Raw genomic sequence first — 14,094 nt, 5'->3', positions numbered from 1 at the left:
TTTTCATCTTCATCACCCAAAGACTTGTTCTCAGGTTTCTTCAACCATTTTATAACAGGATCACTTTGCCATGCATTTCTTAGGCAAATTTTTAATGAATTATGGTTATACAAAATATTGGTTATGCATAATTCATAAAAATGATAAATAATAAAAACTCCATTGTGTATATATACCACAATTTCTTTATCCATTTGCTTGTTGATGGGAACCTGGCTGGTTACATAGCTTGATTATTGTGAACTGCACTGCTATAAACATTGATGTGGCAGTATGCCAATATTAGATCTTTTGAATATATACTGAAAAGTGGGATAGCGGGGTCATATGGTAGTTCCATTCTTCGATTTTTGAGGAATCTCCTTACTGCTTTCCAGAGTGGTTGTACTGATTTGCAGTCTCATCAACAACATATTAAATGTACCTTTTTCTCCACATTCTCACCAACACTATCTTGATCACTGCCATTCTGATTGGAGAAATCTCTACCTCCTTTACTGGAAAGGCCAAAATTGAACAGATCAATAATACAAAATGTTGGTGAGGATGTAAAGCCACTGGAACTGTCACACATCGGTGCTAGGAATATAAAATGGTACAACCACTTTAGACAAAGGGACAGAGTTTCCTATATATACCTATACTTTGATCTAGCCATTCTACTCCTAGGTATTTACTCAAGAGAAATAAAAAATATTAGTCCACAAAAAGACCTACACATAAATGTTCCTAGCGGTTTTATTTGTATTAGCTCCAAATTAGAAGCAACCCCAATGTCCATCAAATAGGAGAATGCTGAAACCAATTGTGGTATATTATTACAATGGAATAGTACTTCACATTTTAAAAAACTCAAACTATGATACCTGCGGTAATATGGATGAATCTCAAAAACATCATACTGAGCAAATAAAGCCAGGCACACTTTGTGAATACACACTGTGTGAATCTAGTTATATAAACTCTAGAAAAGGCTGATCTAATCTATAGTGATAGATGAATCATTTCTTGAGGTCAACAACAATGGGGGTAAAGGAAGGAATGCATCAGAGGGGACATGAGGAAACTTTCTGGGAAGATAGAAATGTTCTGTATTGTTATGGGGTTTGGGTTACAAATGGTTAATCATTTTTCAAAGTCAGATGAGATGTGTATTTCAATGTATATACATTTTGCATTAAAACACTTAAGTATAATAGTCAAGTAGGGGTGGTGAATGGGTAGAGGAAGAGAAAAGAATAACAGAATGTTAATAATTGCTGAAGCTGGGTAATATACATGCTTGAAATTTTCCATAATAAATAAAACATTTAAGAGGGAAAAACTTATCTACATCAAATGCTCCTACTTCTCACCACCTTCTCTTTCCCTCCCCTTCAATTCTGCCTGGCCCCTGGGCTGCCCTCCTGTAGACCCTGATTTCCAAATGAGCGCTGCTTCCTGCCAAGGCCCACCACTCCATTCTGCTGTGCAACCACCCCCCAACTCACAACCATCAACAACCAAACCCCAACAACAATCAGGCATTCCTGCCAAGTTCTGCCACACCCAATAGCTCAAAATCTGCACAAAGTATTGAGAAACATGAATTTTTCCAGGCTACTCTGTAGAAGTTCAGTCCTATGCCAGCTATTATTTGACTAAGAGTTGAATACCACCCATCTCCAAACCTGATATGTAGAAGGCTTTTAAATAATAATTTAAAAAGCTTATGGCTTATATTCCAAAACTATGCCAGCTGACCACTGAAAAGAAAACATTTTTTGCCCTAGTAACAAATAATAGCTAATAAAGTAGCGGGCCAGCCCACAAATGTCAGTTCTAAAATGTGCTCAAGGTGATCGGCAATGAATCAACTAAATGCTGCAAGTAAAATGCTTCTTTCATCAAAGTTGGCCCACGTGACTAAAAGTTGAGGAAAGTTCCCAGCTTAATGTGGGAGTAGCAGTGGCATGGAAAGGAAGCACCCCCCCACCCCTCCCGACCCCTGTGGTCCAGCCAGTATTCAGGTCTGGCAGAACATAGCTCTGAGGTCTGGATAGGGGATCTTGCAGCCTGGTCCCTGGGAGTGAAATTATTGCTGTGTACCAGGTCACTTTTTGAAGCAGGGAGGAAGAGAGCAAGAAAGCTTCTGAGTTATAATTCCCATTATATTTGTTTAAAGTAAAACCATAATCATATCATAGAAAATAACACAGTATAAAAAATGTGGACAAAAAGATAAAGAACCAGCATGTGAAGCATACACATGAAGCCAGTGTTTCATTCCGGTGTGTCCAGTAAGTTCTGTTAGTTTCTTCTATCAGACATGTACTACTGAGGAAGGTCCAGACTCAGAAACAGCATTATGACATACTTTATTTCTTAATAAAGGCATAAGTGCAGAATGCCTATGTCCTGGCCACCATTTTCAACAAGGTTACCAACAGAAACTCTATTCTGAATTTCTTTTAAGGGCATCCAATAAGTTTGGCTTCATCTCAAAAGGAGAAATCAAGTGTCATCTGAATCCACTAAAAGCCGAAGAATAAGCAAAGTATGGTGACATGCCTATAATCCTAGCCACCCTGGAGGTTAAGAGTGGAGGATCCCAAGTTCAACACCAGCCTCAGCAACTTAGTAAGGCCCTAAGCAACTAAGCAAGACCCTGTTTCAAAAATAAAATATAAAAAGGGCTGGGAATGTGGTTCAGTGGTTAAGCACCTCAGGGTTCAATCCCTGGTACAAAAAAAAAAGGGGGGGCTGGGGATGTGGCTCAAGCCGTAGCGCGCTCACCTAGCATGCGTGCGGCCCAGGTTCGATCCTCAGCAGCACCACATACCAACAAAAAGAGATGTTGTGTCCGCCGAGAACTAAGAAAATAAATAAATATTAAAATTCTCTCCTCTCTCTCTCTCTCTCTCTCACTCTCTTTAAAAAAAAAAAGGATAGAAAGTCCCAGGATCAAGAAAACTGCATCTGTTCCATTGAAGAGTTTGCTCTCTGGCAGAAGATCAATCATTAAATCAGTAATCATTTAATTGCAATTGTCTTATCTGCTAGGAAAGAACCCCTCAGCATGCAAAAGCTAGCAGGGAGGAGTAGAGGAGTCTGAGAAGGTTTCCTGAAGAACTCAACTGTGAATGCTGAATAGCTACTGGCCAGAGGAAGACTGCAGGGTAAAGGAGAGGGGCTTAGCTACAGTGGCTTCTAGGCAGACAACATGGATTTGAATATACCAAGACTGGCCCAGGGCTGGGTGCTGTGGCACATGCCTGTAATCCCAGCCACTTAGGAAACTGAGGCAGGAGGATTGCAAGTTCAAAACCAGCCTAAGGAACTTAGCGAGACCCTATCTCAAATTTTTTTAAAAGGGCTAGGATCCAGGTGTGGTGGTGCACACCTGTAATCCCAGCTGCTCAGAGGCTGAGGCAGGAAGATCGTGAGTTCAAAGCCAGCTTCAACAATTTAGCGAGGCCCTAAGCAACTCAGTGAGACCCTGTCTCCAAGTATAAAAAGGGCTGGGGATGTTGCTCAGTGGTTAAGTCCCCCTGAGTTCAATCCCTGGTATCCCACCTCCCATCCCCAAAAAGACTAGCCCAGCTTTAAGAGACCAGTTAAAAAGCTGTTGGTAGTAACCTAGATGACAGATGATGGTAGTAGGGCACAAAGGGAAATGGGCAGATTTGAGAATCAGTTTGGAAATAATAAACCAGATTTAGCAATGAGCAATGATAGAGTCAAGACTAACTCCTGGGTTTTCTTTTTCTTTCTTTTTTTTTTCTTTTTGGTCCTAAGCATTGAACCCAGGGACACTCAACCACTGAGCCACATCCCCAGACCTTTTTGTTCTTCTTATTTTGAGACAGGGTCTCACTAAGTTGCTTAGGACCTTACTAAATTGCTGAAGTTGGCTTTGAGCTTATCATCCTCCTGCCTCAGCTTCCTGAGCTGGTGTGCACCACCGTGCCTGGCAACATGTCTATTTTTATAGAAAGCCAATATCACTATTGGATTAAAAACCAACAGTCACTACAGAATCATTTAATATAAAAAAAGAAATTTTTACCCAGCCTCCAAAACTGATGAAACTGTGAAAGTAAATAAAATGCCTCCCCTCACATGGCTGTTATTAACCTAATGCCTCAAGCATATCATTTGTATTTTCTTAGCCCATATGGAGGCACTACTACAACAGTAAGGATCCGTGACATGAGATGATCCATGGCTCTCTCTTGACAAAGTATGTCTTGGCAGACAATTTTCTAGCAGTTAGGCTGGATTTTCACAACCTTATCACTATAACAAATAATCTATGTTTTAGTACACTGACAGACAAAAAGTTTCTCTCTTGTTTATGTAAAATCCAAAATGGATGTTCCTGTTGCAACTGCTGTCCTTCAAAAGGTGACCCAAGGATTTAAGCACCTTCCATCTTGTGCCACCACTGTCTTCTACATGAAGCTTCCAAGGTCACCATGCAGACCATGAAAAAGGATGGGAGAATTTGGGGAGGCCTACTACATGCAGCAACACTTTGGCCAAAAAGTGACAAACACCACTTCTACTTACATTCCATTGGTCAGAAGTAGTGGTACATCTCCCTAGGTAGGGAATGTAATGGTCACTTTAGCAGCACAAATAAGTGGCAGCCACCCAGCTCTCTCCACAATTTCTTTTTTTAATTTATTCTTTTTAGATAGATATACATGACCATAGAATGTGTCCACCACAATTTTTATCCCCTGATTCTATACAAGCCAGCCAGAATCAAAAAAAAGGGGGGGGGGTATCAGCATAGAGGAAAGTCAAATGATTAATGTGCAGATTAAAGTCCTAGTCTTGGTTTTTATCTATGCTTAAAAAATGCAAGCATTACATTATAAACAGTAATACTTCACAACTTTTTAAAAAATCACTGTAAAGTCAGGCACTGTGGTACACACCTGTAATCCTAGTGGCCTGGGAGGCTGAGGCAGGAGGATCACAAGTTCAAAGCCAGCCTCAGCAACTTAGCAAGGTCCTAAGCAAGTTAGTGAGACCCTGTCTCAAAATGAAGAATAAAAAGGGCTGAGGATGTGGTTCAGTGGTTAAGTGCCCCTGGGTTCAATCTCCTGTACCAACAAATAACAACAAAAATCACTGTAAGCATAATTGAAGAAAAAAATCAGAAGCAAGTCCCTGGGGTCAAGAAAGTGGCATTTATAATGAGGTTCTGCTGGGCACAGTGGTACATGCCTATAATCCCAATGACTCGGAGGATGAAGCAGGAGGACTGCAAGTTTGAGGCCAACCTCAGAAATTCAGCAAGGCCCTAAGCAACTTAGTGAGACCGTGTCTCAAAAATTTTTTTTAAATAATAAAATAAAACAAAGGACTGGGGATGTAGCTCAGCAGTAAAGCACCCCTGGGTTACATCTCCAGTACTAAAAATAATAATAATAATTTTTAAATAAATGAGGTTCCAAGAGGAAAGGAGTGAGGCAAAGTCAGACCCAATAGGTATGGAAGATTACTTGTGCCTCAGGCAGTTATGGACAAGGCTGTTCTTGTCATTTGAGCAGTTAATAGCTAACTTAAGGAGGCTTCCAATTAGTGTGGAGGCCCTCACTTAGATTGGACATTAACCACCAAACTAACTGGAGAGTAAAGCTACATCAATAACTTGGTGGACTCCCAGGAGATAATAAATTGAATTCTACCAGTTCAGAGCTCATTTCAACATGTGCTACTATAATAAATATATTCAATTATAGCATCCAGGGGAACTAGTCTCCATGGTCAAAATGGCTGGAAAGTATGAAACCAAATCACATAGGGTTCCTCACTGCAGGATGTCTCAGTCTTATGTTCACAAGCATTGAAGGCTGCTCTGGAAAATACAGACCAAACACACTGCACGAGCTGAGGTCATAACTAGGGATTCTAGTAAAATGACAAGATAGGCAAACCAAAGGCATATCCTGAAGCAGTTTGTCTTAGGAAAAGAGGGACATCCTTTGTTCTGGAAATAACCAGGCAATTGACACTTCAATCGACAGGTTTTACAGTTTTCAGGACTCCTTTTTGCAATGGATGATAGATGCTAGATTAATCCAATCAAATATGATCTTTCTAGGAGCTAAGGACACAAAGAGATGGCCACCAGCTCTGCTAAAAGTAAATGGGATGCTCCTCAAAAAAATTAAACAGAATTATCATATGCCCTAGCAACTCCACTTGTGAGTATATAACCAAAAGAAACCAAACTAGGGATTCAAACAGATAAATGTACAACCCATATTCAAAGCAGCATTATCCACAATAATCAAAGGTAGAAGCAACCCAAATGCTCATTGATGGATAAACAATGTGTATATATACAGTGACATTATTATTTAGCCTTAAAAAGGAACTAAATTCTTTTTTAAAATATTTTGTTTTAGTTGTAGTTGGACACAATACCTTTATTTTATTTTTATGTGGTGCTGAGGATCTAACCCAGGGCCCCACGCATGCTAGGCGAGCGCTCTACCACTGAGCTACAACCCCAGCTCAAAAAAAGAACTAAATTCTAAGAACAATTCTACAAACTGGGGCTGGAGATGTGGCTCAAGCAGTAGCACGCTCGCCTGGCATGCGTGCGGCCTGGGTTCGATCCTCAGCACCACATACAAAGATGTTGTGTCCGCCGAAAACTAAAAAATAAATATTAAAAAAAAATTTCTCTCTCTCTCTATCTCCCCCTCTCTTTAAAAAAAATTTCTATAAACTGAAATATGGGGGAACCCTGAAGACATTATGTTAAGTGAGATAAGTCAGTCACAAAATAACAAATATTCTATGATTCCACTTATATGCAGTATCTAAAGCAGGCAAAAATTCATAAAAACAAAGTAAAATAGTGGTTACTAGGGGTTGGGGGAAACTGAATAATAGGGAGTTATTATTTAATGGGTACAGAGTTTCAATCTGAGATGATAAAACCCAAATTGTTCAATATGCATAAGAGGATTTTCTCATACTCTCCATGATATGATAATGGCATATACATATGTTTACACATTTGTCCAAACATACAGAACATACAACACCAAGAGTATAATCTAAAGACTTGGAGTGATAATGACCTGTCAGTGTACGTGTACTACTGTGTTGGAGGATGCTGAGAGTGGAGGAGCTCATTGTGGGTAGCAGAGCAATGCAGGAGGCCATGGGAAATTTCTGTACTTTCCTCTCAATTTTACTGTGAGCCTCAGAGTGTTCCTTCTTTGTTTTGTTTTGTTTCTTTTTTCTTTTCTTTTTTCTTTCTTTTTTTTTTTTTTTTTTTTGGTACCAGGGATTGAACCCAGGGATGTTTAACCACTGAGCCACATCCCAGCCCTTTTATTTATTCATCTAATTTATTTATTTATTTATTTATTTTATTTATTTATCTAAATATTATCAAATATTTGAGACAGGGTCTTGCTAAGTTGCTTAGGGCCTCACTGAATTGCTAAGGCTGGTTTTGAACTCACAATCCTCCTGCCTCAGCATTCTGAGCTGCTGGGATTACAGGCGTGCACCACCAAGCCTGGCTGAAAAATAAAGTCTTAAAATAGTAAGATTGCATAACATTTTAAGTGTGCCACTGAAACACACACTTTAAAAACAGTTAAATTGGTAAATTTTGTTATATATTTATACACACACACACACACACACACACACACATACTGCCACAATTTTTAAAAGGTGCTGGGTAGTTTTCTTCCCCAACAGTGTCCACTTGTTCTTGCTTAGGTGCCTGTGATGTTCTTTAGCTCATTCAATCAATCCCAGACTGAACCACATATGACAGAACAAAGAGATGGAAAGATACAATCAAACTCAGCCTTGACTTGCTATGAGAACAGGAGATAAGAAGTGCTTAAGTGTCACTTCTATGACCCTTTAAAACACACCTGGGATGGCTCAATAGTTGCCCTCCCCTCCTTTTTCTAGAAAAACATTTTCTAAGGGTACCTTGGCAACAAGGAATACATTACCTCTTTGCTGTTCCACACAGTAACCACCTATGCCTATGAAACACTTAAAATGGGACTAGTCTAATAAAGAACTATTCTATTTTATTGCATTTCAACTAATTTAAATGTAAAGAGCCACATATGGCTAGAGGTTACCAAACTGGAACCTCTAGGTAGAAGCAACCCAAATGCTAAAACCCCAGTTTAAGGATTTTATACAACAGCCAAAGTGGCAGATTTATATCTTTTTGGTGGAAATATCAAAAAGCTGTGAGGATGGAGCTAGGGTTGTGGCTCAGTGGTGGAGTGCTTGCCTAGCACGTGCAAGGTCCTGGGTTCGACTGTTCCATCCCCAACCCCATGTAGAAACACACACAATTAAACTACTATGACAGGACTGCATGCCCGGAATTTGAGGGCAAGCCCCCACTTATCTTCTCATATGCTTTTAGGTTTAAGGTAGACACTGTCACTCCATTTTATGTGCTGCATCACATAAAAATAAATAAATAAAATAAAGGTATTGTGCCCAACTACAACTAAAAAACAAATATTTTAAAAAAAAAAAAAAGCTGTGAGGATAGAGATCAAGAATCCAGGAATGGGGCTGGGGTTGTGGCTTAGTGGTAGAGCGCTTGCCTAGCACATGCGAGACACTGGGCTCAATCCTCAGCACCACATAAAAATAAATAGGGGCTGGGGATGTGGCTCAAGCAGTAGAGTGCTCACCTGGCATGCGCAGGGTGCTGGGTTCGATCCTCAGCACCACATAAAAATAAAATAAAGATGTTGTGTCCACCGAAAACTAAAAAATAAATATTAAAAAAAATTCTCTCTCTCCTCTCTTAAAAAAAAAATTCTCTCTCTTAAAAAATAAATAAATAAAATAAAGGTTAAAAAAAGGAGAATGCTTTAAAAAAAAAAAGCCAGGAGTGGGTATGGGTGTGGGGAGATCATCTATTTAATTCATAAACGCACTCATCACAGTTACTACGTATCCTTTTTCAAAACTATGAAAATAATTTGGGGTTGGGGCTGTAGCTCAGTGGCAAAGCACTTGCCTAGCATGTGTGAGGCACTGGGTTTGATCCTTAGCACCACATAAAAATAAATAAATAAAGGCATTCTGTCCATCTACAACTACAAAAAAATATTTTTAAAAATAATTTTGATTATAACAAGGTATTGAGAAGTAATTTATTCAAGACCAGGACAAGGTTAACCAAAAAGAGATACATGATGTAATCAAAAATTCAAGGCACTCTAGACCACAAGCAAGCAAAGCTGATGTGCTTGTTCAGTAGCTCTGGAATTGAAAGCCTGAGATTTGATATCTGAGCCTTCACACCGAACCTGTTAGAAGGGACACTATTAGCAGGTGAAGACCTGGTACACATGCATGTGTCCACACACACAGAGTCCCACAAAAGTAAATTTTTCAGAGTTGACACCAGCAGGCAGGAGGACAGAGTTGTGCCTAATGGCAAAAGGGACATTCAGAGAAGGGTCTGTTCAAGCTTTAACCTTGGAGCAGAATGAACAGAAGTGGAGAAAACCAAGTGGTTCTAGTGAATGGCCTCCTGAACAACTTCTCAAAAAGATGAGGTGCTGAAAGGTATACTCAGTACAGTCAAAAATGTCACGACTGTTTTCTCAATGGGTCCAGCTGCCACTTGTTTAAACAAGCCTGACACCCCAACCCCTTACAGTTGGGGAGGATTTGCTCTGCAGAAGAACCACATCCATGCTGCCACCAGTAAAAAGAGAATTATCTGGGCTGAGGGTGTAGCTCAGTGGTGGAGTGCTTGCCTACCATGCATGAAGCCCTGGGTTCCATCCCCAACACCACACAGAAACACATACAATACTATGACAGGACTGCAAGCCCAGAATTTAAGGGCAATCCCCCACTGATCTTCTCATATGATTTTAGGTTTAAGGTAGACACTGTTACTCTGTTTTGATCAGGGGAAGACAAGGATTCCCAGGTAATTACTATCTCACATCTAATGCTTATAAATGTCACTCAAATGCCAAAAGCTTGTCACCAAAGTTGCACCATAAAAAAAACAATTCAGGGTCCGGGGCTGTAGCTCAGTGGTAGAATGCTTGCCTAGCACATGTGAGGCACTGGGTTCCATCCTCAGCACCGCATAAAAATAAACAAAATAGGGGTAGGGATGTGGCTCAAGCTGCTCGCATGGCATGTGCGGGGCGCTGGTTTCGATTCTCAGCACCACATAAAAATAAAGACACTGTGTCCACGGAAAACTAAAAAATAAATTAAAAAAATAAAAAAATAAACAAAATAAAAATATTGTGTTCATTTACAACTTAAAAAAATTAAAAGAAAAAACAATTCATTGCACACCTGGAGAAATTTCTTCCAACTTGATGTACTGATTTGAAGGCTGAATTGACAAGGCACACTTACCTAGAGACCTAGTATGCCACTCCAGCAATGGAGACCTTGAAGCCCTGAATGCTTGTGCACTGTGGTAGAATACACCCCACCATCAGTGTGTGTTGGCGCCAGGAATTAAAATGTGCAAAAGAATACTGGAGTATTTCTAAGAGGCAAAACCACACCACTTGTAAGACACCGATTCCAGCTCTTGGCTGCGAGGTGAAATCACTGGGAAGCAAGCATTAAGCACCCCTGAGGCTTCCGTGCCCTGTTGTCACTGGCCTGGGGTGGCCATGGAGAGTTTTAACAGCTCCCCAGGTGGTTCTAATGTGAATCCTGCAACTGGGACCCATGCCAGTATGGGGCATGCCAGGAGTGAGAAAAGTTGGAGAACTGGGGTTGTGGCTGCTGTGTGTGTGTGTGTGTGTGTGTGTGTGTGTGTGTGTGTGGATGTTCAGCATCATCTGGGTTACTGGCTGCTTCTTGGGTTATGGGATATTTTAAAAGACTGAAGGAAAAAGGGTCTAAATGCCAGTGGCCTCTATTTTCTTATGTTTAAAAGGGCACGACACTACCTTAGTGGTCCAAAATTCAGGGAGTATGGGGAGCGGGGAGGAGAACTAAGCGTAGCGACCCAGGGAGGGAGTGCCATGGCTTCTGGGAGGATAAGGAAAGCTGGAGTGGGTTGGGGACAAAGGGGGCACCCGCCCTCACCTGCATCGTAGAAGGCATCGAGCACCGCCGTCTCCCCGAAGTCTAGCTCCCCGAAGGGCACGGAGGTGAGGTGGGCGCCCTCAGCCTCGCAGGCCCGAAGCAGGCACTGCAGCGCCCCGGCCTCAGGGCCGCCGACGGCGCCGCCTTGGGAGCTCTCGCTGCGCATGTATATTGCCCGCAGAGCCCGCGGTGGCCCGCCCCCGCTCCCGCCGCAGCTGCCAGCTGCAGCGTCCTCTGCGGCTCGGTCGGGCTCAGCCAGCCCCGTCGCGCCCTCCCCTCCAGGCGGCAACTGGCACTGGGGGGATTCGGCCGCCGTCCCGAGTGCCCCAGCCAGGGGCGTCCCGTTGCCGCTCTCCATGTGACTGCCGGCGTGCCCTTCCCGGATACCTCCTCAGAGCCAGTGGCTGGCGGCTGGGAGTCCGCTGGGGGCCACAAGTTGCAGCGTCCGTGCAGTCCCGGCACCTGCTCCTGGGACGCGGACCCAGAGAGCAACAGGTGGCCTAGCGGCGGCCAGGTGACGCCAAAGACCCCTCAGAGGCGGACTGAAGCTCCAGCCCAGCTGCCCCGAGCGCCCTTTGAAGGCCCGCGAGAAAGAGGCGGGGGCTGGGGACGTCAGGGCAAGCGGAGGGGGCGGCTGGGACGGGCGACGGGGCAGGAACAAGGAGGGCGCCCCCTGCCGCCTCCCCTGGGCAGCTCCTGGAGTTGCGGAGCCAGGAATTTCAAGCCTTTTTTTTTTTTTTTCTTTTCTTTTTTTCCATCCCTCTAGTCTGACCACTATTAGGAGCCCCGATTACTTTTTTCTTAAACAAGTTGAAGCTTTCAAGTAGGGTAAAGACTCTTTCAAAGCACAGATTTGACGTTAATATTCAATTCCAAACTAAATACAGATGTAGTTTGAACTCAGCATTGGTGAGAGCAGATGCTTCGTTTTATCCTCAGTTGCCAAACGCATGGCCTTCCTGAGCCCGGTCCTAGAGTCTAGTTTGTCCTGACTTTCACTGTGACCTTGACAAAGCACTAGGAGGCACCAGCAACAAACCTTGTTTGTTGAAAATAGATTCTATGGAATGCTGTAAACCCCAAAGGGTCTTCACTACATCCAACCCACCATTTTAGTCGCAATGGTTAAATTGTATTTAAATCATAGAATGCACTAGACATTGTCACAGGGTTTTTTGAGTGTTTTCTTCTCTAGTAACAGATTTATTGACATACAATTCACATACCATACAATTCATTCATGAAGAGTGTGTGATTTAATGTTTTTTTAGTGTATTCATAGAACTGTTCAGCCATCACCACAATATTAGAACATTTTAATCCCCATCAAAAAAAAAAGTACTCATTAGAAATTAGTCTCTACCTCCCAACCCAAACAAACGCAGCCCTAGGCAACCACAATTTACTTTGTCTCTATAGATTCGCCTCTTCTGGACATTTCATGTAAATAAACTTGTACAGGGTGTGGATATAGGTTTTTCTCAGGTATATACCTAAGAGTGGGATTTCTGGGTCACATGATAAATCTATGTTTAACCTTTGGAGAAACTGTCACTGTTTTTCAAAGTGACTGTACCATTTGATGTTCCCACCAGCAGTATAGGAGGATTCTTTCTGCATCCTCACTGCTACTTATTGTCTATCCTTTTTATTACAACCATCCTAGTGGGTGTGAAGAGGTATAGCATTGTGCTTTGAATCTGCATTTCCCTGATGGCTAACCATGGGGAGCCTATTGTCATATGTTTATTTGCCATTTGTATAACTTCTTGGGAGCAATCCTTTGGCCAAAAGATTTATTTTTAATATTTATTTTTTAATTGTAGTTGGACATAATACCTTCATTTTATTTATCTATTTTTATGTGGTGCTGAGGATCGAACCCAAGGCTGCATACGTGCGAGGTGACCACTCTACCGCTGAGCCACAACCCCAACACCTTTGGCCACTTTTTAACTATGTATTTGTTTTATGATTACGGAGTGGTCAGAGTTCCCTACATATTTTGGACATGAGTCCCTTATCTGATATGTGATTGGCAAAGTTTCTCCCATTCTGTAGATTGTCTTTGCACTTTGTTGCTGATGTTCTTTGCATCACATCACATGCAATTTTGACACAGGCAGGATGGGATTTAACTTGCAACACTTCAGATTATCTTCACATTTCAGTAATAATATAGCCCACTAGCCACCCCTAAAAGAAAGCAGAAAGTTCCTGTACAAATCCTTGAAGAAATCCTGCCTTACAACCAGCCCTAGTAGAAATCAGGAACTTCAGCAGCATCATTATGGGAAATAGGCTTGAAGGAAATCTGTGAGAACACATCCACCAAAGTTGGGAAAACTCACAACACCTCTAAGACTTTTTTCATGTGATGTTATAAAAGGACACATGCGTTCTTTGTAACCTTGTAATGCATAATAGTAGTAATTTTCCTAATGTGCCTGTTCATCTGAAATTACTCCAGTGACTGGCACAGCCTTTCAAAGGGCAAAGTTGCCCATTTGAAAATCACTTGCATGTGTCTTGCTGTTATCCTCAAGGCAATCTTCCTGAATTCCTCTCAGCTCTCTCTGGGGTCCTGCTGATTGAGTGAGACATGCAGGAGTTATGAATTCTGGCTTGAATAATATTTTCCTCTAAATACAAACCCTGCTGGGTAAAGAACCCAGCATTTACCCAGCTAACAAGCGCCTTCCCCTAAGTGGGCACACACAGTCCACCTTCTCATTGTCTGCAGTAATTTGCACACCTGAAGCAGGTCCTAGCACCTTCCCGAATGTCCTTCCAATTCCCCTAGTTCCTCTGAGGAGAAAATTGCAAAATGCTGAATTATCCTTTTCTGTTTAGTCCAACAATTATTCCTTTCTTACTCTTACCTTGCCCCTTCTAAGGACATGTCCTGGAAACCTCTTTACCCTAATGCTGAGAGGTGTTATAGAATGTTCTTCCAGATATGTGGATAAAATCTTCTCTTTGTACCTTCTTACCATGGATTCTTAT

The 14,094-nt window shown here is 41.9% G+C and overlaps 1 protein-coding gene across 1 annotated transcript in view; it reads right to left on the bottom strand.

The window, feature by feature from the left end:
• LOC144373580 (mitogen-activated protein kinase kinase kinase 15-like) overlaps nt 1-11,464 on the bottom strand; it is a 44,247-nt gene extending 32,783 nt beyond the window's left edge. The window contains exon 1 of the mRNA XM_078036605.1: nt 11,089-11,464. Coding sequence (XP_077892731.1) covers nt 11,089-11,446 — 358 coding nt within the window. The 5' untranslated portion in view covers nt 11,447-11,464. The remainder of the gene's footprint in view (nt 1-11,088) is intronic.
• Between the last annotated feature and the right edge of the window lie 2,630 nt (nt 11,465-14,094).

Source organism: Ictidomys tridecemlineatus, unplaced genomic scaffold (assembly GCF_052094955.1).
Source record: "Ictidomys tridecemlineatus isolate mIctTri1 unplaced genomic scaffold, mIctTri1.hap1 Scaffold_44, whole genome shotgun sequence".
In the NCBI taxonomy this organism is placed as follows: Eukaryota; Metazoa; Chordata; class Mammalia; order Rodentia; family Sciuridae; genus Ictidomys; species Ictidomys tridecemlineatus.
This window is presented reverse-complemented; position numbering and strand designations above follow the sequence as displayed.